The sequence below is a fragment of the Tamandua tetradactyla genome, chromosome 23 (assembly GCF_023851605.1).
Source record: "Tamandua tetradactyla isolate mTamTet1 chromosome 23, mTamTet1.pri, whole genome shotgun sequence".
NCBI classification, from domain to species: Eukaryota; Metazoa; Chordata; class Mammalia; order Pilosa; family Myrmecophagidae; genus Tamandua; species Tamandua tetradactyla.
In genome coordinates, this window is record NC_135349.1 from 12,441,808 (window position 1) to 12,466,085 (window position 24,278).

The 24,278-nt window shown below is 40.1% G+C and overlaps 1 protein-coding gene and 1 pseudogene across 2 annotated transcripts in view; both read left to right on the forward strand.

Annotated features, from left to right (window-relative positions):
* The first annotated feature begins 2,121 nt into the window (after nucleotides 1-2,121).
* LOC143666493 (large ribosomal subunit protein mL45 pseudogene) lies at nucleotides 2,122-3,032 on the forward strand (annotated as a pseudogene).
* A 15,422-nt stretch (nucleotides 3,033-18,454) lies between these two features.
* Nucleotides 18,455-24,278, forward strand: part of RCC1L (RCC1 like) — a 54,384-nt gene continuing 48,560 nt past the window's right edge. For both annotated transcript variants that reach the window (XM_077140997.1, XM_077140998.1), the window contains exon 1: nucleotides 18,455-18,870. In XM_077140997.1, the coding sequence (XP_076997112.1) occupies nucleotides 18,547-18,870 (324 nt within the window). In that variant the 5' untranslated portion in view covers nucleotides 18,455-18,546. The remainder of the gene's footprint in view (nucleotides 18,871-24,278) is intronic.

A 24,278-nucleotide genomic window follows, 5' to 3' on the forward strand; every position in this document is an offset into this window, starting at 1 on the left:
AAAGAAAAAAAAAAAAAAAGGAACAACAACAACAAAACCCCTCAAAATAATGATTTTTTTCAAGACATTGGACATCAGGCAACAAAAGGACAATATTCTCTGAGAGATGATAAACAGAAAGCGAACTCTATGTTGCCTCGGCTTACATACTTGAGATAGTTTCCAGGTCGTGGCTCAGGTCAGGGGAACTTAGGCAAAGCCTGGCAGAATTCCTTCATTAAGGAAATGGAACTGAGAGTCTATAGAGAACAAGACAGCTAGAGTTCATGGGGCAGAGTATCCAAGAGGTGAGAACTGCATGGAGAGAAACTTCAGAGGTTTGCAGAGGAACCCATGGACTATTCAGCACTCATATGTACTCATAAGTACATGTGTGTGAAGATATTACCTGTAGCTGGGTAAAGAACCATCTGAAAGTATTAAAGGAATAGTAACTGGGACTCACCAAGGGTGGAGAATAATGTCTATTGCCACCTGCCAGGCTGGAAAAACTCCTAATTCATGTGGCATTGGGTCTTGCCTCATTAGTGAGGGAAATTAGCCCTAGACTGAGCACTGCTCTAGATCTACCCAAGAAATCATAAACACAAGACCTGAATGGATCAAAGAAGATTTGTAGTAATAATAATAATAAAAAATCTAACACATACACAAAAAGTAAAATTTGCAATGTCTAGCATCTCATCAAAGATTACCAGGCTGTTTGGCTTTGCTAAATCTGCCAGAATGCAATATACCAGAAACAAGTTGGCTTTTACAATGGATACTTATAAGCTTATAAGTGTACAATTCTAAGGCCATGAAAATATCCAACTCAAGGCATTGACAGGATGATACCTGGACTCTGAAGACTGGCTGCTGGGATCTGGGACACCTCTGTCATATGGAAGGCATATGACCAGCATCTGCTGGTTCTTCATTCCCAGGTTTCATTGCTTGCAGGTTCTGGTTCCAGTGGCTTCCTTTATGAGCTCTGTGGATCCTCTTAGCTTCTCCAGGACTTTTCTATACGAGCTTCTTTTAATTTTATCTTTTAGCTTCTGTCTGTGTTTTATCCCCTATAAAGGGCTCCAGTAGGAGGAATAAGACTCACCCTGAATGAGGCAGGTCACATCTCAGTTGAAATAATGTAACCAAAAGGTCCATCCACAGGAATGGATTAAGAGAACATGGGCTTTTCTAGGACACATAACATTTTCAAGCTACCACACAGGTACACTAAGAAACAGGAAAACATAACCCATAATGAAAAGAATAACTGACTGAAGCTAACTGAGAATTCACAAAGACGTTAAAATTAACTGAAAAGGACATAAAAAGAATGATTAGTGTACTCTATATGCACAATCAGTTAAGTAGAGAAATGGAAAATACTTTAAAAACTTACATTGAACTTCTGGAGATGAACACCACAATGTCTGAGATGAAAAATATACTGGATGAAATTAATGACACATTAGACATCGCTGAAGAAAAGATTAGTGATCTTGAAGGCACCACAATAGAAACTATCCAAACACACAGAGAAAAATAATTTTTAAAAGTGAAAAGAGCATTCGTGAACTGTAGGACAACTTCAAGCAGTTTAATATACAAGTAATTGAAGTCTCCACAAAAGTGGAGAGAAAGTTTTCCAAACTTAATGGGAAGTAAAACCCTATAGCTCCAAGAAGCTCAATGTAACCCTAAGCACAGAAAACACAAAGAATGCTATACCAAATCACTTCATAATCAAATTCCTCAAAACTAATATTAAAAAGAAACATTTAAAAAGCAGTCACATGGGGCAGGCCACTGTGGCTCAGCAGGTCAGAATGCTTGCCTGCCATGCCCAAGGACCCAGGTTCGATTCCTGGTGCCTGCCCATGTTAAAAAAAAAAAAAAAAAAGCAGTCACATGGAATCGAATTAGAAATCCAGAATGGAAAGATTCCTGAAAAACCCCTAAATATCTGGAGACAAAATAACACATTTCTGAATAAGCCATAGAATAAAAAATAAATTAAAAGGGAAATAAGACCGGAGACCTGGGTTCAATTCTTGATGCCTGCATGCAGGGAAAAAAAAAGAAATAAAGAAAAAAAGGGAAATGAGAGAGCCCAGCAGTCTTTGGGTGAACAAAATGGCAGTGCCTATGCCACGGGGATTGTCTTACTCAGGGTTTGGGGTTGGTGGTCTCAGCAGCCAGCCCTGGTGACTCAGTCTGCAGCTGTAATTTCAGTGAGAACTAAAAAATTTTTATACCCTCTATTTATGAACCCAAATACAAAACAGAAAAGGGGTTTATAGAGTATATGTGGAAAGCAGGATTGGTCATTCCTCAGGAACGTGTGGAACGTCGCACACATCTGGCCTGTGCAGCTGGTATTGTTGACGTGTGTTTTCCCCCTGAGGGTGATGCTTGTATGCCATCTCTTTCAAAGGAAGGACTGAAACAGAAAACTGAGCAACTGAAGAAGAATGTGGCATCACAGTTTTCAATCCAGAAGATAAAAGAATATGATGCTAATTTTAAAACAAAGGACTTTCCTGAAAAAGCTAAGGATCTCTTCATTGATGCTCACCTTTGTCTAATCAACTCAGACCATGACCGCTTCATACTTGGATAACAGAACACTGTTTTCTGGACATGGTCTGGGACATCAAGTACAAGACCATCTGCTGGATGGTGGAATCTTTAGAGCCATCCCAGGTGGTTCAGGTTCACTGTTCAAGTTTGGTGAACCAGGGCAGCATGTACGGCCAGGTCACCGTACACATGCAGACTCGGCGGACGCTGGCCATCTATGACCGGTTTGGACCATTGATGTATGGACAGGAAGATGTGCCCAAGGATGTCCTGGCGTATGCTGTATTTGAAAAGCACCTGGCAAACCCCAATGGGAACTGCAGAATGCATGGAAGATTGTTCCCCCACGGGCACCCTCTAAGTAACCCATCCTTAAGACAGTGATGATCCTTGGTCCCCAGCTGAAACCATGGGAAGACTATGGACAGAAAGAAGGGGAAGCCCATAAAGCTCAACTAGCCTGATGGCAAAAATATCTCCTAGGTGAAACATCGGTGGTGAGGCCGCTGGAAGCTGTGAAGTATCTGAGTCTGGAGCTGAGAAGTCATCCATCTCTGTCATGTCATAGAAAGGTCCCCTGGAGTCTTTTCAGCAGCCTCATCTTCAACAACCATGGTTGTCGCTGGTGGGCTTAGCCCAGGTAGGTTACTGGTAGGAATAGCCATGGACTCCCACTGCTTCTTTCTGTTTTCACTTTTTTCTTTCTGTCTTCTTTTTTTTTAACTGTATTTCTAGCTTCTGAGTCTAGATGAAAGACGATATGTTTCAGAGAACATCTTTATACCAGTTTTTCTTGCAGTAGTGACAGTTGGGAGTAAATTCGGTGTGTTCTATTTCTAATCACAGGGCAGGCAACATAGTTTGAAAGAAAACACTGTCAGGGTATTGGACAAGCTGTGGTGGGTTCTGTGCATGTCACCTGGTTCAGGCTGGAAGTAGACGGATCTTCAAACGGTAGAAGTGGAAGAAAAGCTCAGTCGTGACTGAGGTGAATTCCAGGAAATCCAGACTTGGGAAGAATAATTAGTGTTTATGAAATATCATTTCAGAATATCTTTTATCATATACTGACTCACTGAATCAATATTTGTATTTCGTAGAGGACTGTAAATCTAAATAAATCATTTATCCCTCTGGGAAGAAAAAAGGGAAATGAGAAAGTGTTTTGAAATGAATGAAAATGAAATGACAACACATAAGAATTGGTGGGATTCTGAACTAACACCTATATTAGAAAAGAAGGAAGACCTCCCATTAATGACCTCAGCTTCCACTTACGAAATTAGAAGAATAGGAGAAAAATAAAGCAGAAAAATAAAGCAAATTAAGCAGTAAGAGGAGAGGAAGTAATAGAGATAAAATCTGAGGTCAATGAAAAAGAAAACAGAAAAATAATTGAGAAAATTGATGGAATCAAAAGCTGTTATTTTTTATAGATTAATAAAATTGAGAAACTTCTGGCTAGACTGATCAGGGAAAAACACATGCAGACACATCTTACCAATATCAGGAATAAAACAGATGAAATCACTTTTCAGGTTTACAGACATTAAAAGGACAAAACAGCAATATTATGTGCAATTTTATGGCACTAAGTTTTACAATTTAGAGGAGATGGAAAAATTTCTTGAAAGCATCATTAAAGTTCAGTCAAGAATAAATAGATAGGGTGGGCCACGGTGGCTTAGCAGGCAGAGTTCTTGTCTGCCAAGCCGGAGACCCAGGTTCGATTCCCCGTGCCTGCCCAAGCAAAAAAACAAAACAAAGAAACAAAAGGAATAAATAGATAACCCAAACAACCCAATATCTATTAAATTGAAATTGTAGTTTAAAAATTTCTCACAAAGAAATTCTAGGCCCAGCATGGCTTTACTGGTGAATGCTACAAAACAGTTAAGGATAAAAACAAAAAATAAAAAAACAACCAATCAATTCTACACAAACTCTTTCCAAAGGCTGAAGAGGAGGAAATACTCTGCAACTCATTCAAAAATGGACTACAACTCAGCAATATAAAAGAATGAATTACTGATATATTTAACATATGGATTAATTTCAAAATCATCATGCCAAGTCAAACAAGACAGAGTACAAAATTTATATAACCTACATATAATATTCTAGAAAGTGTAAACTATTCCATTGTGGCAGAAAATATGTCAGTTTCCTTTGCTGGTAGTGACTGCAAAGGACCTAAGAAAGCTTGGGGGTGATGAAATTATGCTGATGTTAATTGTATTAGCACCCACACAAGTGAATATATTTTTCAGGGTTCATTGAACTATACACTTTAAATTTATTATTATTCATAAATTGTATCCCAAAACTGATGAAAAACTTAGCCCTTCACATTTTTTATCACAAAATATTAAGGCTATTTTTTTAAGTGGGCATATGCACGTACATTGCTCTCACTAAAAACATCTTACCACTACTAGTTTCCTACCACTACTTCCTTTAGAGAGAATAAAATGGTTTAAAAAACAAAATAAAATATTCATTTTAAAATTGGCTTTTCATCTTTATCTCATTCTTTAAATTTTTCTTTGTATGATTTACAAAGTACATATTAGTATAATAAGGTGGGTATATAATTTGGTATTTTTTCATGCTCAAAAATTAATAATAAAAATAATTTGGAAACAACTGCCCTAAAAAGTTGGATGATCCTGTTCTCAGAAAACTGAAAGAAATGTTTATCTATAAAGAGAGGGTAGAATCCATTCAAGTAGATGATTGAAACCAACTGTAATATTAGAGAATACTACATTCACTCAATATTGTAAAATGTCATTCCTCCTAGTTAAATTATCTCAATTAGCTCATGAATTTAATGCAATTCCATTCAAATCCCCAGGGGGATCTTTTTGTGTGCAACTTGACAGGGTGAAATTTTGAAATTTATATGAAAGTCAATGTTATGAATAGTTCAGGCAATTTTATAAAAGAACATAGAAGAGGTGCTTGAATAAAAACCAGAACATTTTATAAAGATGCAGCAATTGCAACTTTGTCATATTAGCACAATAATAGATCAGTAGAAACAAATGCTTTCCAGAAAGTTACCCATGTATTTATAGAAACTTATAGTATGTTGTAAATACTTCACACTTTCAGAGAAGTCTGTACTAGCCAATAAATTATTTGGGACAACTAGCTATCCATGTGGAAACAATTATCAATAAATATTCAGGTTTGTCTAATGCCACTCATAATAATTACTTCAAACTGAAAGATAAAAAATAAAAGTTTTCAATCAAATGCTTTAAAAATATCACAGAGATGGTGAAAGCCTTGTGTCTGATGCTCCTTTTATCTACCTTGTCAACAGACGAGTAGAATATATAGAATGGAAATAAATAACACGGGGAGCAAATGTTAAAATAAATATAGTTTGAAATGCTAGTGATCAGTGAAAGCGAGGGGTAAGGGGTATGGTAGGTATAATCTTTTTTTTTCTGTTTTCGTTTTATTTCTTTTTCTATTGTCTTTTTATTTCTTTTTCTGAGTGGATGCAAATGTTCTAAGAAATGATGAATATGCAACTAAGTGATGATATTGTGAATTACTGATTATCTATGTTAATTTTTATTTCATTTGTTAATTTTTTAAATTAATAAATGAATTTTAAAAAATCACAGAATATGTTTTTGCCTTGTTTAATAGCCATCCTAATAAGATACAGAAAGTAAAAGCTCTAATGATAAGACTAACAAAGCTGATCGAAATAACATGTTTTTATGACAAAAGACACCATAAATAAGGTACAAAGACAGGAGAAACTATTTCAACACCTAACAGATTTCTGTCCAGAACATATCAAGTATTCCTACAAATTATTAAAAGACAAACAACCCAACAGAAATCTGACCACGGTTATGAAGAGAGGGGAAATTTCCAGAAGACCAGTAAACATAAAATGCTCAAATTTCCTTGAGAATACAGAAATATAAATTATGTCAACAACGAGATAGGATATTTTAGCTATCATATTGACGGACGTTTTTTAAAGTTTGTATCAGCTGTTGGTGAGGATATGGAAAAATCAATCCAATCACACTATCAAAACACAAGTTTTAGCGAACAAATTGAAAATATCTATTAACATTTGAAAATGAGCATTCTCTATAGCCCACCAGTTTTATTTTTCTATCAGGATCTACCCAGGAGGTACCCTCACACAGGTGTGAAAGAGACACGCTCAAGAGTATTAACTGTAATATTATAGAAGTAAAAAATAAAAAAGGGAAACCTCCAAAATGTCCACCCAATGAAGGATGGCCAAATAAGATATGGTTTATCTATAACAGGCAACAGTGATAAAGAACAAGGTAGGTAGAGATCCAGAGAGAGCAGAGAATGCTGCAACGCTACAAAGCAGAGAGTCCACCAGCCAATGACCTTTGGAAATGAAGAAGGAAAATGCCTCCCGGGGAGCTGCATGAAACCAGAATCCAGGAGAGTAAGCTAGCAGATGACGCCATATTTGCCATGGGCACTTCCAGCTGAGAGAGAAGCCCTGACTGTGTTCGCCATGTGCCTTCTCACTTGAGAGAGAAGCCCTGAATTTTATCGGCCTTCTCGAACCAAGGTATCTTTCCCTGGATGCCTATGATTGGACATTTCTATAGACTTGTTTTAATTGGGACATTTTCTTGGCCTTAGAACTGTAAACCAGCAACTTATTAAATTCCCCTTTTTAAAGGCCATTCTGTTTTTGTTATATTGCATTCTGGCAGCTAGCAAACTAGAACAGGGAGAGTCTGCCAAAGTTAAAGGTACCACATCATCTTATGCTGGTGGGACCTGCAGGCTTACAAGCGCCATATACTGGGCAGGATAAGAAAAACAGAGCCAAGAGACTTCTCAGGAAAGTCTTTCAACCTGCTGGGTCTCACCTGCAGGGAAAACTGATACAGGTGACTCTTTCCTCCTGACAGGAGGCCAGCTTGGTCTGGGAAAATCTGGCTGGGGTCTATAATACCTACGTAGACCCTCCTAAGGGTGGGGGGAAAAGGCACCATACAAGCAGGGCAAGACAAGAAAACAAGAACTGAAAAATTCTCCTCTGTTAAACAAAATCTAAGCTAGAGGTCCAGAAAAAGCTGAACTGAATGTCAAAGAACAGATAGACAACAAATTCATCCAGCAAGAAAATCTTAGGTAAAAGAAGTGAAAGCAATCTCCAGAATAAACTAAGTAAGGTAATTAAATGCCTAGAGACCAGCAAAAAATAACAAATCACACTAGAAAAATTGAAGATATGGCCCAGTCAAAGGAACAAACCAACAATTCAAATGAGGTGCAGGAGCTAAAACAATTAATTCAGAATATACAAACAGATATGGAAAACCTCATCAAAAGCCAAATCAATGAAATGAGGGAGGATATAAAGAAGGCAAAGAATGAACAAAAAGAAGAAATTGAAAGTCTGAAAAAACAAACCACAGAACTTATGGGAATGAAAGGCACAGTAGAGGAGATGAAAAAAAGAATGGAAACTTACATTGGTAGATTTCAAGAGACAGAACATAGGATTAGTGAACTGGAGGATGGAACATCTGAAATCCAACAAGAAACAGAAACTATAGGGAAAAAAATGGAAAAATATGAGCAGGAACACAGGGAATTGAATGATAATATGAAGCACACAAATATATGCATTGTGGGTGTCCCAGAAGGAGAAGAGAAGGGAAAAGGAGGAGAAAAACTAATGGAGGAAATTATCACTGAAAATTTCCCAACTCTTATGAAGGACTTAAAATTACAGATCCAAGAAGTGCAGTGTACCCCAAAGAGAATAGATCTAAATAGAAGTACTCCAAAGACATTTACTAATCAGAATGTCAGAGGTCAAAGAGAGAGAGAGAATCTTGAAAGCAGCAAGAGAAAAGCAATCCATCACTTACAAGGGAAGCCCAATAAGGCTATGCATAGATTTCTCAGCAGAAACCTTGGAGGCGAGAAGACAGTGGGATGATATATTTAAATTATTAAAAGAGAAAAACTGCCAACCAAGAATTCTATATCCAGCAAAATTGTCCTTCAAAAATGAGGGAGAAATTAAAACATTTTCAGACAAAAAATCACTGAGAGAATTCGTGACCAAGAGACCAGCTCTGCAAGAATTTTAAAAGGAGCACTAGGGACAGATATGAAAAGAAAGAAAGAGGTGCGGGGAAGAGGGTAGAAAGGAAGACTATGAGTAAAGGTAAAAAGAAGGAAAATTAGATATGACATATAAAATCCAAAAGACAAAATAGTAGAAGAAAGTACTAGCCGTGCAGTAATAACACTGAATGTTAATGGACTAAACCCCCCAATCAAAAGACATAGACTGGCTGAATGGATTAAAAAACAGGACCCTTCTATATGCTGTCTCTACTCAAAGGACATGAGGGCAAGAACACAAATGGACATTTGCATTTTTGCAAATGTGTTTTTGGCAGCATTATTTACAAGTACCAAGAGATGGAAACAGCCAAAATGTCCATCAACAGACAAGTGGCTAAACAAATTGTGGTATATGCATACAATAGAATATTATGCAGCTGTAAGACAGAATAAAGTTATGAAGTATGTAACAACATGGATGGAGCTTCAGGACATTATGTTGAGTGTGATAAGGCAAAAGCAAAAGGACAAATACTGTATGGTCTCACTGATATGAACTGACATTAGTGAATTAAGTTGGAATATTTCATTGGTAACAGAGACCATCAGGAGATAGAAATAGGGTAAGATATTGTACATGGAACTTTGTATAGGACATGAGATTTTGTTGGTTTGTCCAGGTTATGCCCTGATGAATTCCAGAGTGATTCGATCAGTCAGTGGAAAAGTACTTGCAAAGTCCCCTTCGGGGAATGGTGAGAATGGGGGAAAACTCAACTTCCCCAAGTTGAATTCTTGATATTCTCACAAGCAGTGTGGACAACCAAAGCTATAGGCTGAGCCCCCAGTCTTGGGGTTTGTTCATATGAAACTTAGCCCCACAGGGGATAGGTCGAGCCTACTTAAAATTAAGCCTAAGAGTCACCCCCAAGAGAGCCTCTTTTGTTGCTCAGATGTGGCCTCTCTCTCCAGCCAACACAGCAAGCAGACTCACCACCCTCCCCCTGTCTACGTGGAACATGACTACCAGGGGTGTGGATCTTCCTGGCAGCGTGGGACAGAAATCCCAGAATGAACTGAGATTCAGCATCAAGGGATTGAGAAAAACTCTAGAATGAGCTGAGACCCAGCATCAAGGGATTAAGAAAACCTTCTTGACCAAAAGGGGGAAGAGTGAAATGAGACAAAGTGTCAATGGCTGAGAGATTCCAAACAGGGTCGAGAGGTTATCCTGGTGGTTATTCTTAAGCATTAAGTAGATATCACCTTGTTATCCAATATGTAATGGAGAGGCTGGAGGGAACTGCCTGAAAATGTAGAGCTGTGTTCCAGTAGCCATGTTTCTTGATGATGATTGTATAATGATATAGCTTTCACAATGTGACTGTGTGATTGTGAAAACCTTGTGTCTGATGCTCCTTTTATCTGCCTTGTCAACAGATGAGAGGAACACTGTAATAATATAAACATTACTTAATGTTTATATTAATAAACATTATTTAATGTTTATATAAATAAACATTATTTATATAAAAATAAATAATGGGGGAACAAATGTTAAAATAGATTTAGTTTGAAATGCTAGTGATCAATGAAAGGGATCAGTAAGGGGTATGGCCTGTAAAAATTTTTTTTTTCTGTTTGTTATATTTTTCTGTTGTCTTTTTATTTCTTTTTCTGAATTGATGCTAATGTTCTGAGAAATGATCATGATGATGAATATGCAACTATGTGATGATATTGTGAATTGCTGAGTGTATGTGTTGGGAATGTTTGTTTCTTGTAATTTTTTTAGTTAATAAAAAATTTAAAAAAAAGAATAAGGTAGGTAAAAATAGACTGACATAAAAATATCTCAAAGACAGTTTTAAGTGAAAAGAGAAAGTTGTAGAAGGATATATATATATATATATATATGTATACACACACACACACATATATATACCATTTTATTTAAACACACACCTACAATACAAAAATGAAGAATTTTTGTCTATGGTAACATATATAAGTGGAGTTGTGGTCAAAGAAGCATTTAGCCTTAACCATATGCAATATATATATATATATATATATATATACACATATATATATATATTATTTTTACATATATATTGTATCACATATCATTTGTATAATTAAAAATTAATAATAATAATACATCTATCTGTAAGACTAGTAAAGTTCACTCCTTCCCAGACCAACTACTTTTGTCTACCCCGAAAGTATAAAAAAATTTAGCTCACCTAAAGCAAACGTCATAGGCTGGAGAAAAAGTTAGCTTGACTACTAGTACCTGACATTTTGATTCTTTGGAGTAGCCGATATTTTGCTGTATTTACCAGACACAAATTTGGACAAAACCCCAAATATTTGCCAGCATAAAGCAGTCTATAAAAACAATCAGGTTTGATAGAAATAAATATAAATCCAGCTGTGACTATAAATTCAGTTCTTCATTGGCCAAAATCTACTCATAGGCTCACTGTGAACAAGTCACAAAATTGATGGACAACCATTGCCACCCTGTGGCTGTGGTTTGCATTGCAGGGCACGTCACCTCCCTTTTTCTCCTAAATTTCAAATCAGTGGTTTCCCGTCTTTTACCTATCCCTTAAAAGTAAAATTTTAAAAGAAATGTGGGAGGTCCACATAGGGTTGCCAATATTTTTCCAAGTAAAATATTTAAAATAAAGCCTTCTCTCTATCACTACTGGTTTGCAAAAGATCAGATATTTAAAATAAAAAAAACAGAAAGGCTATAATCTCAGATGAAAAGACAGCCCTGTGTTTAAGCATGGACAGTTGAAAACCATACCTGAATTTCATAAATATATAAATATTCCACCAGTCTATAAATAATTTAAATAATAATAAATGTTTACCTAATTACACTTAATCAATATATGTCTTAGCTTGGATTCCTACAAAACAGAACCTGAGACAAGTTTTCTACCCAGATATTTACTTTAGGAGGCCGTCCCAGGGCTCAGGAGTGAGAGGGGCCGAGAAATTTCATGAGTCCTGCTGTCTTTCCTATACAAACTGCTTCTGATCCTCTTTGCCAATGGGATTGGAAAGAATCCATTCACCGGGTCAGTGTCCCTTGTCAAGTTCCGGAGGCTGTCTTGACTTGTTCCAACAAAATCCTATACCCAACACTGCAGTTATGTTCAGTTTTCAGGAATCTGTTGTCTCCTGCCACGATCCATCTGGGTTTAGCTGAATCCAAATGGCGAGTTGAACAGGGATGTGGTGGGAACCACCACCTCTGAATCCTGTAAGGACTCACCTTCGAAGGTGGCGGTAAAGACTGCAATTCCACCTGGGATGCAGCACGGCTTCTGATGTTAGACCAGCTCGGTCCAGACCGTGCAAGGGAACCGATGTAAGCTGCTATGTGTATCTATCCCCATCATGAACCTGAGTATCAGGGAAATCATCACAGTGTGGTCCTTAGTCACATTTGACCCACTGTGAGATGTATTTGGACATGGGGTCTTATGATGTCAGCGTCAACTCAGACCCTGTATCCAACAGCTCTTGAGATGTCTGGACATCCAGACCTCTCAAGTTTATAGTTACTCTGCTAAATGACCAGAGATTCCATTAGGAGACTATGTATTGACTACACTTGTAGTGACTGTGCAGGGTCCTTCTTCGGTGGACCCCATCTGCCCTTCAACTGCTGGGCTCTGGTCTGAGAACCGGCTCAGATCTGAAAACAGGAATTGTGATTTTCCATTGTGGCAAATGTTATCAGCTCATTGGGTATTTCTTTTTCCTGATTATACAACTCTAGAAGCACATTAGTTGTCAACCCTTACAGCTCCTCCCTAAGAATACCATGGTCAGATGGTCACTGTCACAGATGGCTGGAGGTCAAGGCGCTGTACTATGGTTGCCTCTCTGCCCGTTACCTGTTACCTGTTATATCAAATGTATCCACCTTGCTTCTGATGAAAGTTATGTCCGGTCACCTGGTCTCCGCTGTGCTCGAATCCTACCAGGCCTCAGGGAGTCACTATACTACAGGGAACGGTCACCCTCAAGCATCTCAGAACTATTTCCTCACCTATACATTTCTTATTGCCTTGTGAAGGAAGAGTCCTCTTGGCCCTCCCAGGGAACAGAGTCAGGTAGTGGGTTCTCTGATGGCATGTACCAAATCCATGCCCATTTTCCTGGACCTTCTGACTCTCTTCTCTGCTGAGGGTTTGCAGCAGCTGCATCTCATCTACTGCACGTTATCATCGTGGATGAGCTTCCTGAAGCATTCCCAGCAGAATATTAGCATCGGTTCCAGAAGTCCTTGCCAGGATGTTAAATCCTAAAGGAGATGCTCCTGTGTCAATAAATTTCCCGGTTCTAGTTTGCTAGCTGCTGGAATGCAATATACTAGAAAGGAAATGGCTTCTAAAGGGGGGATTTTAATAAGTTGCTAGTTTACAGTTCTAAGGCCGAGACAATGTCCCAATTAAAACAAGTCTACAGAAATGTCCAACCAAGGATCCATCCATGGAAAGATTCCTTGGTTCAAGAAGGCCAGTGAAGTTCAGGGTTTCTCTCTCAAGTGAGAAGGCACATGGTGAACACAGTCAGGGCTTCTTTCTCTCTCAACAGCATTCTCTACTCTCTCTGAATCTCTCTCATTCTCCAAAATGTTTCCTTTTTTTATAGGACTCCAGAAACTTATCAAGATCCGCCCAAATGGGTGGAGACATGTCATCACCTAATCCAGTTTAACAACCACTCTTGATTAAATCACATCTCCAGGGAGATGATCTGATTATAATTTCAAACATACAGTATTTAGATTAAAACATGGCTTTTCTAGGGGACATACATCCTTTCAAACCAGCACATCCCCCCACCCATTCTTTTGTTTCTATTGTGATATAGACATAGCATCAATTGACCATTTTAACCATTTTAAAGTGTACAATTCAGTGGCATCAAGTACCTTTACAATGTTATGCAATCACCATCACTGTCTAGTTCCAAACCTTTTCATTATCCCAAATGGAGACCCCATGCCCGTAAAGCAGTTGTGCCTCACATTCTCCTGCCCCAGCTTCCAGCAGCTATAATCTTTTTCTCTCTATGGATTTGCCCATTCTGGATATTTCATATAAGTGGAATCATACAATATGTGGCCCTTAGTACCTGGCTTCCTTGTCTTAACATGTATCTTCAAAGTTCATCCATCTTGTACATGCATCAGCACTTCACTCCTTTTTGTTTGTTTGTTTAACTTTTTTATTGTAAAACACAACCCATATACAGAACAAAGAAAGAAAAAGCAATAATTTTCAAAGCACACCTCAACAAGCAGTTACAGAACAGATTCCAGAGTTTGTCATGGGTTACCCTTCTACTATCTCAGATTTTTCCTTATAGCTGCTCCAAAACACTGGCGGCTAGAAGGAATATTAAATAGTGATGCAGCAGTCATACTCATTTGTTAAATCCTATTTTCTCTGTTATACCGCCTCTGTCTCCTTTGATCCCTCTCCAAATCTATAGGGATCTCTGGGCAATGTCCCTTCTGACTTTTTCATGTTGAGATGGGGTGACACTAAAGGATAGGGGGATGTAATTAACTGATAATCTTGGAGAGGCTGGTCCCTGTGAGTTTCAGGATTTATCTGACCCAGGAATCCTCTGGAAATTATAGGTTCCAGGAAGATGAGCCTAGTGCATGAAATCTTTATAGAGTCTCTGTTCAAGCCCTGTGTGTTCTTAAGAGTCAACAGAAGTGATGGTGGTTGGGGTTTAACAGACCAACTTCATTCCTATTTATGGCTGAATAGTATTCCATTGTACAGATATATCACGTTTTGTTTATTCATTTATCAGCTCATGCTGATGAACACTTGGATTGTTTCTACCTTTTGGCTATTGTAAATAGTGCCGCCATGAACATTTATGAACAAGCTTTTGTTTGAACAAGTTTTCAATTCTCTTGGGTATAAACCAAGGATTGAAATTGCTGTGTTATATGGTGATTCTATGCTCAACTTTGTGAGGAACCACCACACTGTTTCCCATTATACATTCCCACCAGCAATGCACGATGGTTCCCATTTCTCCATGCCTTCATCAACACTTGTTATTTATTTATTTATTGAATCACGGCCATCCTAGTAGGTGTCAAGTATATTCATTGTGTTTTTTTTTTCATTGTAGTTTTGATTTGCATTTCCCTAATGACTAATTATAACGAGTATCTTTCCATGTGCTTCTTGTCTAATTGTATATCTTCTTCAGGGAGATATTTGTTAAGTCCTTTGTCCATTAAAAAAAATTGGTGGTTTGTCTTTGTGTCATTGATTTCTAAGAGTTCTTTATAGATTCTGGATAATAGACTCTCCCTTTCACAAATTCTTTTATTCTGAGTTTGCTGGTCCAACACCCTATTTCCTCCCGGTTCATATTAACCAGGGACTACAACTCTACCAGTGAGTAAGCTATTTCCTCCTAAAAATCGGACAGTTTTTCCCACTTAGACTGTACTGAGACTGGATCCTCAATATCGACCTGGAGGCAATGAGATGAGGGAGGTTGTAGCTGGAGGAGGATAAGCATCATTTTGCGAGATAAGATCTTTACATGAGTCCGGGCAAGGGAAGGCTGCTGTTCTATATCAAAGAGGAAGGGGCTACTTCTGCTGGTTAGGAAGTATCAGGAGACTTGCATTTTGAGATTATCGGGCATATAATCCCAATGGCCCATCCCAACTCCAGGGCCCCACACCTTCTCCATCAGGGCCTGACTGCAGCCTAGGAGGCCTGTGAAAGTCGTACATCCAGCCTCCCCTGAAGCTCTTGACACCTTTACAATGCAATCCCAGCCCTTTAGCTCCTTTATGGCTACAGTAGGTGAAAGTTTCTTTAACCAGCACCATGGAGGCCTTTTGCATTTCTGAGCACACCCTGAATTAAGAGCTGGTTGAGCTGAACTTGTCATTATCTCCCTTCAAGGCTTTCTATGCAGCTAATAAAGCCAGCTGACTCCACAGACCTCGCAATTACTATTAACTCCATACTGTTCATCTGCTAGAGTTATAGTGAAACCGAGTGCTTTGTAGTCTCTCTACTTCTTCCCAGACCTCAATGAGTAAGAGCCTTAGCAAGCGTGATGCCCCAACAAGTCAGGGTTTAACACCACCCTACTTCTGGTACAGACTGTTTGAGTTTGAGGCTTGAGTCCCACACAGATCTCTCAAGGCAAATGCCAACTGCCGCTAAAAGGGAAAGAAAAACCTTTCTTCTGGAACTTTTATTTGCCTTGGGAAAAATTGGACAGGCATGGGCTGGTTGGTGCATCTACAAGGACAGAGCAGCGGGGACTACGGATCTTGCAGAATAGGTTTTATGAATTGTTTTATGCCTATTGGCCGATGAAAGTTGTAAAGTAAATGTCTGTTTGTGTAACATAATTTGGAGACTTGCTTTCCTTATAACCTGGTTAACAAGGCTGTGGAGGAAAAATAGGAAACTGTTACTGTCATGGTTAGGGACATGTGTCAACTTGGCCAAGTTGTGGTATCTCTTTATCTGATTGGGCAAGTGCTGGCCTGTCTGTTGCAATGAGGACATTTCATAGGATTAGGTCATGATCACATCAGCTGCATCCACAGCTGATTCCATTTGTAATCAGCCAAAGGGGAGTGTCTTCTACAATTAGTGATGCTAAATCTAATCACCAGAAGCTTTTTAAGGAGGACTCAGAGCAGACAGGTTCCATTCCTGCTTTGGCTGGTGAGCCTCTCCTGTGGAGTTCATCCAGACCATCCATTGGAGTCGTTGGCTTCACAGCCTGCCCTGTGGATTTTGGACTCTGCGTTCCTGTGGTCACATGAGACACTTTTATAAATTTTATATTTGCAAGTGTTCCCTGTTGACTCTGTTTCTCTAGAGAACCCTAACTAATACAGTTACCAAGGAAGTTTTTGATGGCTTATGGTCATCTACCAAAAATAATTGAAGAGCTGTACAGGACTATATTGGGTTGATGTAATCGCCTTGGGGGGGGGGGGGCTTGCAGTACACATTCCCAAGCAGTCTCTCACCTCAGGGCCTTTGCACCTGCTGTACCTCTATTTGGAACACACCATCCAGGAGATCTAAATGCCTCATTCTGTCATTTCTTCATGCCTCTGCTCACATTTGTTTCTTTATGTGCTAGTCTGTGTCCTCTGAGAAGTAGATGCTGAGATAGGATTAAATAAGCAAGAATTTTACCAGGGGAAATGCCTCTGTAGGAGAAAATGCGGAGAGAGCCTGAGAAAGTTGGGAGGGTCATCAGGCCACTGTGGAAGTCTGACCCCAGGTGAGAGAGAAGGGGAGGGAAGGTTGGGCAGAAGCATCCTAGTCTGTGATGCAGTCCAGGAAAGATTTGGTTAACGCCATCAGGAAGTCCTTGAGCTAATGCTGACCGTCAGAGGAGTCTGTGTCTCCAGGGAACAGGTCTGCCTTCACATCTAACCCAACCACACTCAGTCACCAGGAGCAGCCAAGGGAAATAGCACCTCAGCATAAACAGGGGATAGATTTCACAGCCCAGCAAAGCTACTGATTTCATAGCGTTTGGAAAGGGCTCCCACACCTGGCCATTTGGCAGTTCCCCAATCACTTCTACAGAAGAGCCTCAGAGAATGGTAAAAACATGTTTCACAGACTGGATACAAAACACATTCCAGGACAACAACATAATCTGAACTGGTCTCCTCCTAGGGAGGAGATCAAAATTAGATTAGCCCCAAGTATCAGGCCATAAAGAGACAAGAGAAAAGGAAGAAAAGGAGAAAGAAAGAAAAAGGAACTTGCCCTCAATATCTGGGACTAGGAATTTGTGAACCCCTGTCGTGGATCAGAAATGGGTTGTAAGAGATCTTACAGGCCATAAAGCTAGAACCTCTCATTTATTTATTTAAAAAGAAATCATTTCATGTACCAATTATTTTATCCCCCTCACAGCACCCATGGCAAGTCAATAGCAGAGCCGGACTGGAACCCAAGTCCCCAGACTCCTGGGTCATTCATTCATGATGCTGCACGCTAAACTCACTAGAACAAAATTGTGAGGACTGTATGAAGGAACCTCAAGGAAATTCAAAGGAGATCCTTGAGCTGAATCATAGAGGGTGAGCAGGAGTTTGTCACCCATGTAGAGGAAGAAGAGGGCCGTGGGAAGGACGTTCCACGCTTCGCATGCAATCCTGAAACTGGACAGGGTTTCAGAAATTACAGCAGACCTGTCTGACAACGGAGCGACGGACTGAAGGGCGAGATAACGCTGGGGAGGAGGGAATCGCTGCAAGGTAGAGAGCGTTACACTGCAGCTCACTGTGGCTGCAGGATGGATTGAAGTGGTCTGGTAGCGGCTGCAAGATCAGGTAATAAATGGCGAGGGGCAGTGGCAAAGGGAGAGCATTACACTGGAGCACTACACTGCAGAGTAGGAAACCTATGTCTTATCCTGCCTGGATGACAAGAAGCAAAGGGGCTTGCAGATGAAAGTGGCCAGCACAGCGCCTGACTCAGGGACGATGCTCAGGAAACGCACACAGCGTGGGTAAGGGGAGTGGATCCTGGCCGGATGAGAGAGCTCCAAGAAGGAGACGCCACTAGGAGGACTGAGCCAAGACGGGGGCCCCAGGGTCCGCACCTGCAGGGACAGAGGTGCCTGGCTCCAACTCCGGGCGCCCAGCCTTCCGGGTCTCCTAGAGCCCTGGACTGCCCGTACTACCTTTGCCTTCATCCAGCAGTAAACGTGGCCGCCGACCCTTCCGCCGGGGCGTGGGGTCAAGGGTCACGCAAGATGGCGGCGCCCAGGAGCTCCTGAGGCGTGAAGCGGAGCATGGCGCTCGCGACGCTGGCTGCGGTGTCTCGGCTAGGGCGGCGGCTGAGCGGTCCCGGGCCAGGACGTGGGCACTGGACGGCGGCCGGACGGTCTCGGAGCCGGCGCGAGGCAGCGGAGGCCGACGCGGACGCGCCCGTGTTCCAGTACGTGGGCGAGCGCTCGGCCCGCGCCGACCGCATCTTCGTGTGGGGCTTCAGCTTCTCGGGGGCGCTGGGCGTGCCCACCTTCGTGCTGCCCGGCGCCGGCCCGGGGCCCCGCGCTGGCTCGCGGCCGCGCCGCAGGATCCAGGCTGTGCCCTACCGCCTGGAGCTGGATCAGAAGGTGCGGGCCGCGGCTCCTTCCTTCCCTTCCTTCCGCTCCTCTGCGCCCCGGTCCGTGCCGGGGCCTTCGGGCCCTGTCAAGGAGTTCGCGACGCCGGGGGTCAGACCTCGGGGAGGACGACCCTCGAGCTGGGCTGCTGAGCCGGGAGGGGAGGGCCTCGGGGCGGCTCCCAGCATCAGTCGGGTGTTTGAAACGCGCCACGTTTGGGGCCCGGCTCGTGTCATTCCCACAGGCCCCCTGAGTGGGAGGTTGGCGCCCGCAGTTAGAGGGCAGGAGCGGGAGGCCCAGAGCGGTGACGGGGCTGGTCCGGGGTCCCGGGGCTGGTAGGTGTAGGCCCGGCCGGAATTCGCGCTCGGGTCAGCCTGCCTCCAGAAAGTTCGTAAATGCGGGCGGGCTGGAGTCAGTGAACGCTTCGGAAAGGAAATGTTAACTCCAAGTTACAGGGACGAGAGAGTAAGGGTGAGATGTCTAAGACACATTACAATGGTTGAGCAAAAATAGACTCTTAGGATCCTGTTCGTGTTTGGGGATGATTGTGGAAATCTTGGTGGGTGATAAAAAAAGAAGCAGACTTATCCAGTTTGGCTTCTGACTTCTTTGTGAAGGACAACAAATGATTTTTTAAAAATATTCTCTATTGTGGTAACATTTCTCTCTCGGGATTTCGCATCTTAACCGTTTTTCAGTGTATGATTCGGTGGTGGTAATTACAGGCACAGCGCACTGCCGTCACCACCATCCTTTACCAAAACTTTCATTACCCCAGACAGAAACTCTGTCCCTAGTAAATATTAAGTCCCCGTTCCTCCTACCCTCGCCCTTGGTAACCTCTACTCTTTCTGCTTCTATGAATTTGCCTGTGCTATATATTTCATATAAGTGGAGCCATACAAGATTTTTTCTTTGTGACTGGCTTATTTCACTCAGTGGCATGTTTACAAGTTTTGGCCGTGTTGTAGCATGTAACAGCGCTCCATTCTTTTAAACTTTTTATTTTGAAATAGCTTCAAACTTACAGTTGTGAAAATAATACAAAAACCCAATGCAGAGAACTTCAGCATATTTCCTCTCTCCAGATACCCAGAACTACCAGTATTAACATTTTGTCACATTTGCCAAATCTTTCCATCCATCTCTCTCTCAGTCTTGTATATCTATCTATCTGTATTTTTTGTACTTGAAAGTAGGTTGTATACCTATTTACATTATGCTCCTTTGAACATTTAATGCATTCTTGTACATTTCCTAAGAACAAACTTCATTCCTTTTAATGGTTGAATAATATTCCATTATGTATCCAAGTATCTGTCACTTTGTGTTATCCATTCATCTGCTGATGGACATTTGGGCTGTTCCCACCTTTTGGCTATTGTTAATAATGCTGCTATGAACATTGGTATAAAATAATCTTTTTGCGTCTCTGCTTTCATTCTTTTGGGTATGTAACTTAGAAATGGATTTGTCAGGTCTTATGGTAAGTCTGAATTTAACTTTTTGAGGAACCACCGAATGTTTTCCACAGTACCTGTCCATTTTACATTTCTGTCAACCATATACAAACATTCAACAAATGATCTTATAACTGAAATGTGAGGGTCAAGAGAAACGGAATTAAAGCTCCAGATGAATGAAAAATTGAATAATTAGGCTGCTTAATATAGAGTTATAAGAGTTCTTTATGTGTTCTGGATACAGGCCCTTCATCACATACATGATAGGTATAAATGTGTTCTCCCAGCCTGTGCCTTTTCTTTTTCCTTTTCTTAATGATGTCTTTTGAAAAGCAAAAGGTTTTAATTTTGATGAAATTTTATTTATCAGGTTTTTTGCTGTGGATTGTTGTTTTTTTGTTTTGGTATCATGTCTAAGAAATCTTTGCCTAACCTAAGAATCACCATTTTTTCCCTACATTTTCTTCTAGAAGTTTTATAGTTTCAATTCTTATAATTAGGTCTGCAAACGATTTTGAGTTAATTTTTGTGTGTGGTGTGAGGTAACTGTCTAAATTCATCTCTTTGCTTGTGGTTATTAGCTGTCCCAGCATTGTTTGTGGAAAAAGCTACCCTTTCCTTATTGAATTGTCTTGGCACCTTGGTTGAAAATCAGTTGACCACGAATGTAAATGTTTATTTCTGAACTCCCAGTTCTATTCCATTGTCTGTCCTTATGGCAATGTGACAGTGTCTTGATTAATCAGATGATTTGAAATCAGGACGTTCTCTAACTTTGTTCTTTTTTTTTTTTTTTTAAACTTTTTTTAATTGTATAATATAACATATATACAAAGCAAAGAAATAAAATAGCAATAGTTTTCAAAGCACTCTTCAAAAAGTGGTTACAGGACCAATCCAAGAGTTTGTCATGGACTGCCAAACGAACCTCTCCTATTTTTCCTTCTAGCTGCTCCAGAATATAGGAAGCTAGAGGGCTTAAATATTATTTTATCATCACAATCGACTTTTTTTCCTCCTTTTTTTTTGTGAACAATACCATATATACAAAAAAACTATGAATTTCAAAGCACAGCACCACAGTTAGTTGTAGAACATATTTCAGAGTTTGACATGGGTTACAATTTCACAATTTTAGGTTTTTATTTCTAGCTGCTCCTAAATACTGGAGACTAAAAGAGATATCAATTTAATGACTCAGCATTTATATTCATTTGTTAAAACCTATCTTCTATGCAAAACTCCACCATCACCTTTGATCTTTCCATACCTCTCTTTGGGGTTGTTTGGGCTATGGCAATTCTAAATTTTTGATATTGGAAGGCTCTGTCACTAATATGGGGTAAGGAGATGGAAGTATCTGATCTTCTGGAGAGGCTGGGCTAGGTTTCAGGACTTATCTGGACCAGGAACCCATCTGGAGGTTGTAGGTTTCTGGAAAATTACTCTAGTGCCTGGAACCCTTGTGGAATCTTATATATTGCCCTAGGTGTTCTTTAGGATTGACTGGAATGGTCCTGGTTAGGGGTTGGTAGGTTATGATAGGTAGCAAGGTGTACCTCAAGCTTGTGTAAGAGCAACCTCCAGAGTAGCCTCTCGACTGTATTTGAACTCTCTCTGCCACTCATACTTTATTAATCTCACTTCTTTTCCCCGTTTTGGTCAGGATGTCATTGTTGATCCTACAGTGCCACATCTGGATTCAGCCCTGGGAGTCATCTCTCATGTTCTCAGGGAGACTTTCACCCCGGGATGTCATGTCCCACATAGAGGGGAGGACAATGATTTCCCTTGCAGGGTTGGGCTTAGAGAGACTGAGGCCACAAATGAGCAACAACAGAGGTCCTCCAGAAGCAACTTTTAGGCATGCCTATAGGTAGTCTAAGCTTCTTCGCTACGTACATAAGCCTCACAAGAGTAAGCCTCACGATCAAGGGCATGGCCTATTGATTCGGGTAGCCCTAAAGTTTGACACAGTATCAGGGGACTTTGTTCTTTTTTAAAAACGATTATTTAGGCCATTGTTTTCATTTTCTAGGGCTACTGTAACAAATGGCCATAAACTGAGTGGCCTAAAACAGCAGAAGTTTATTTCTTCGAAGTTCTGATGGCTAGAAGTCCAAAATCAAGGGGCCAGTAAGGCCATGCTCTCTCTGAAGGCTCAAGGGAAGCAATCCTGCCTTCCCTCTATCATCCTTTTGTGGCCCCAGGCATTCTTTGGCTTGTGGCAGCATAATTCCAATCTCTGCCTCCATCTTCACATGACCTTCTTCTGTCTTCTTTATCTCTGTGTCCCTTCTCTTCTTAGGATGACCCTAGCCATAGTGGATTAAGAGCTGACCTTGGGGGCGGGCCGCGGTGGCTCAGCGGGCAAGAGTGCTTGCCTGCTATGCCGGAGGACCCCAGTTCGATTCCCGGCCCCAGCCCATGTAAAAAACAAACAAACAAAATATAATAAAATAAGAAAATGTTTAAAGATGTTTCCCTTTCTTCCTCCCTTCCTTCCTTCCATCCTTCCTTCCTTCTCTGTCTTTCTTTCCTTCCCTTCCTCCCTCTCTCTTTAAAAAAAAAAAAAAAAAAAAAAAAAAAAAGAGCTGACCTTGCTCCAGTACGACCTCATCTTAAGTAGTTACATCTGCAGTGACCCTATTTTAAAATAAGGTCACTTTCTGAGGTAGTGGAGATTAGCACTTCACCATATCTGTTTGGGGGACACAGTTCAACCCATAATAGCTTCTCAGGGTCTTTTGCTTTTCCATGAGTTTTAGGATCAGTTTGTCAATCTGTGCAAAAATACTTACTGAGATTTTGATAGGGATTATTCTTACTCTAAAGATCAATTTGGGGAGATTTGCCATGATAACAAATTTGAATCTTCCTATCTATGAACGTGAAATGTCTCCCCATTTATTTAGAGCTTGAATTTCTCTCAACAGTGTTTTGTAGTTTTCAGTGTACAGATATTGTACTTATTTTGTTAAATTTATTCCAAAGTATTTTATTATCTTGGATGTTATTTTGAATTCTTAATTTTATTTTTAGAGTATTCATTGCTAATATATAATAACTCAAGTGATTTTTGTATGTTTATGTTGTATCTTGTGACTGTGCTTAATTTGTTTATTAGTTCTGTAGAATTTTATGTATTCCTCCGAATTTTTTATATACAGGATCACGTTGTTTGTAAAAAAGTAGTTTTAGGTTTTCCTTTACAATCTGTATGCCTTCTATTTCTTTTCCTTGCCCGATTGTATGGACTAAAACTTTCAATACATTGTTGAATAGAAGTAATGAAAGCCAACATTCTTGCCTCATTCCTGATCTTGGGAGCAGCATTCAGTCTTTCACTTTAAGCTAAATGTTGGCTGTGAATTTTTCATAGATGCCCTTTATCAAGGGAGAAGTCTCTTGTTCTAGTTTGTTGAGAGTTTTTAATTTTTGTCATAAATAGGTATTACATTTTGTCCAATGTTTTTCCTGTATCTTTTGAGGTGAATATGTGGTTATTGTCCTTTATTCAGTTAATATGGTATATTACATTAATTGAGTTCATATGTTAAACCAACCTTGCATTCCAGGAGTAATTTCTACTTGGTAATGGTGAATAATCTATGTTATATGTCCTGGATTCAGTTTTGGCTAATATTTTCTTGAGGATTTTTGTGTTTATATTCATGACATATATTAATCTAGAAAAGCTTTTTTGGCTGTGTTTGTCTGGTCTTGGTATCATAGTAATACTGACCTCATAGAATGAATTGATAGAAACATTCCCTCCTCTATTTTCTAAAAGAGTTTGTGAAAAATTATTATTTATTCCTCAGATATTTGGTAGAATTCACCAGTAAAGTCATCTGGGCCTGGGCTTTTCTTTGTGGGAAGATTATTTGGTTAAAAATCCATTTTTTAAAAACTTATCTGTCGGATCTCTGCCTTTGTAGTAATTCAAATCTGACA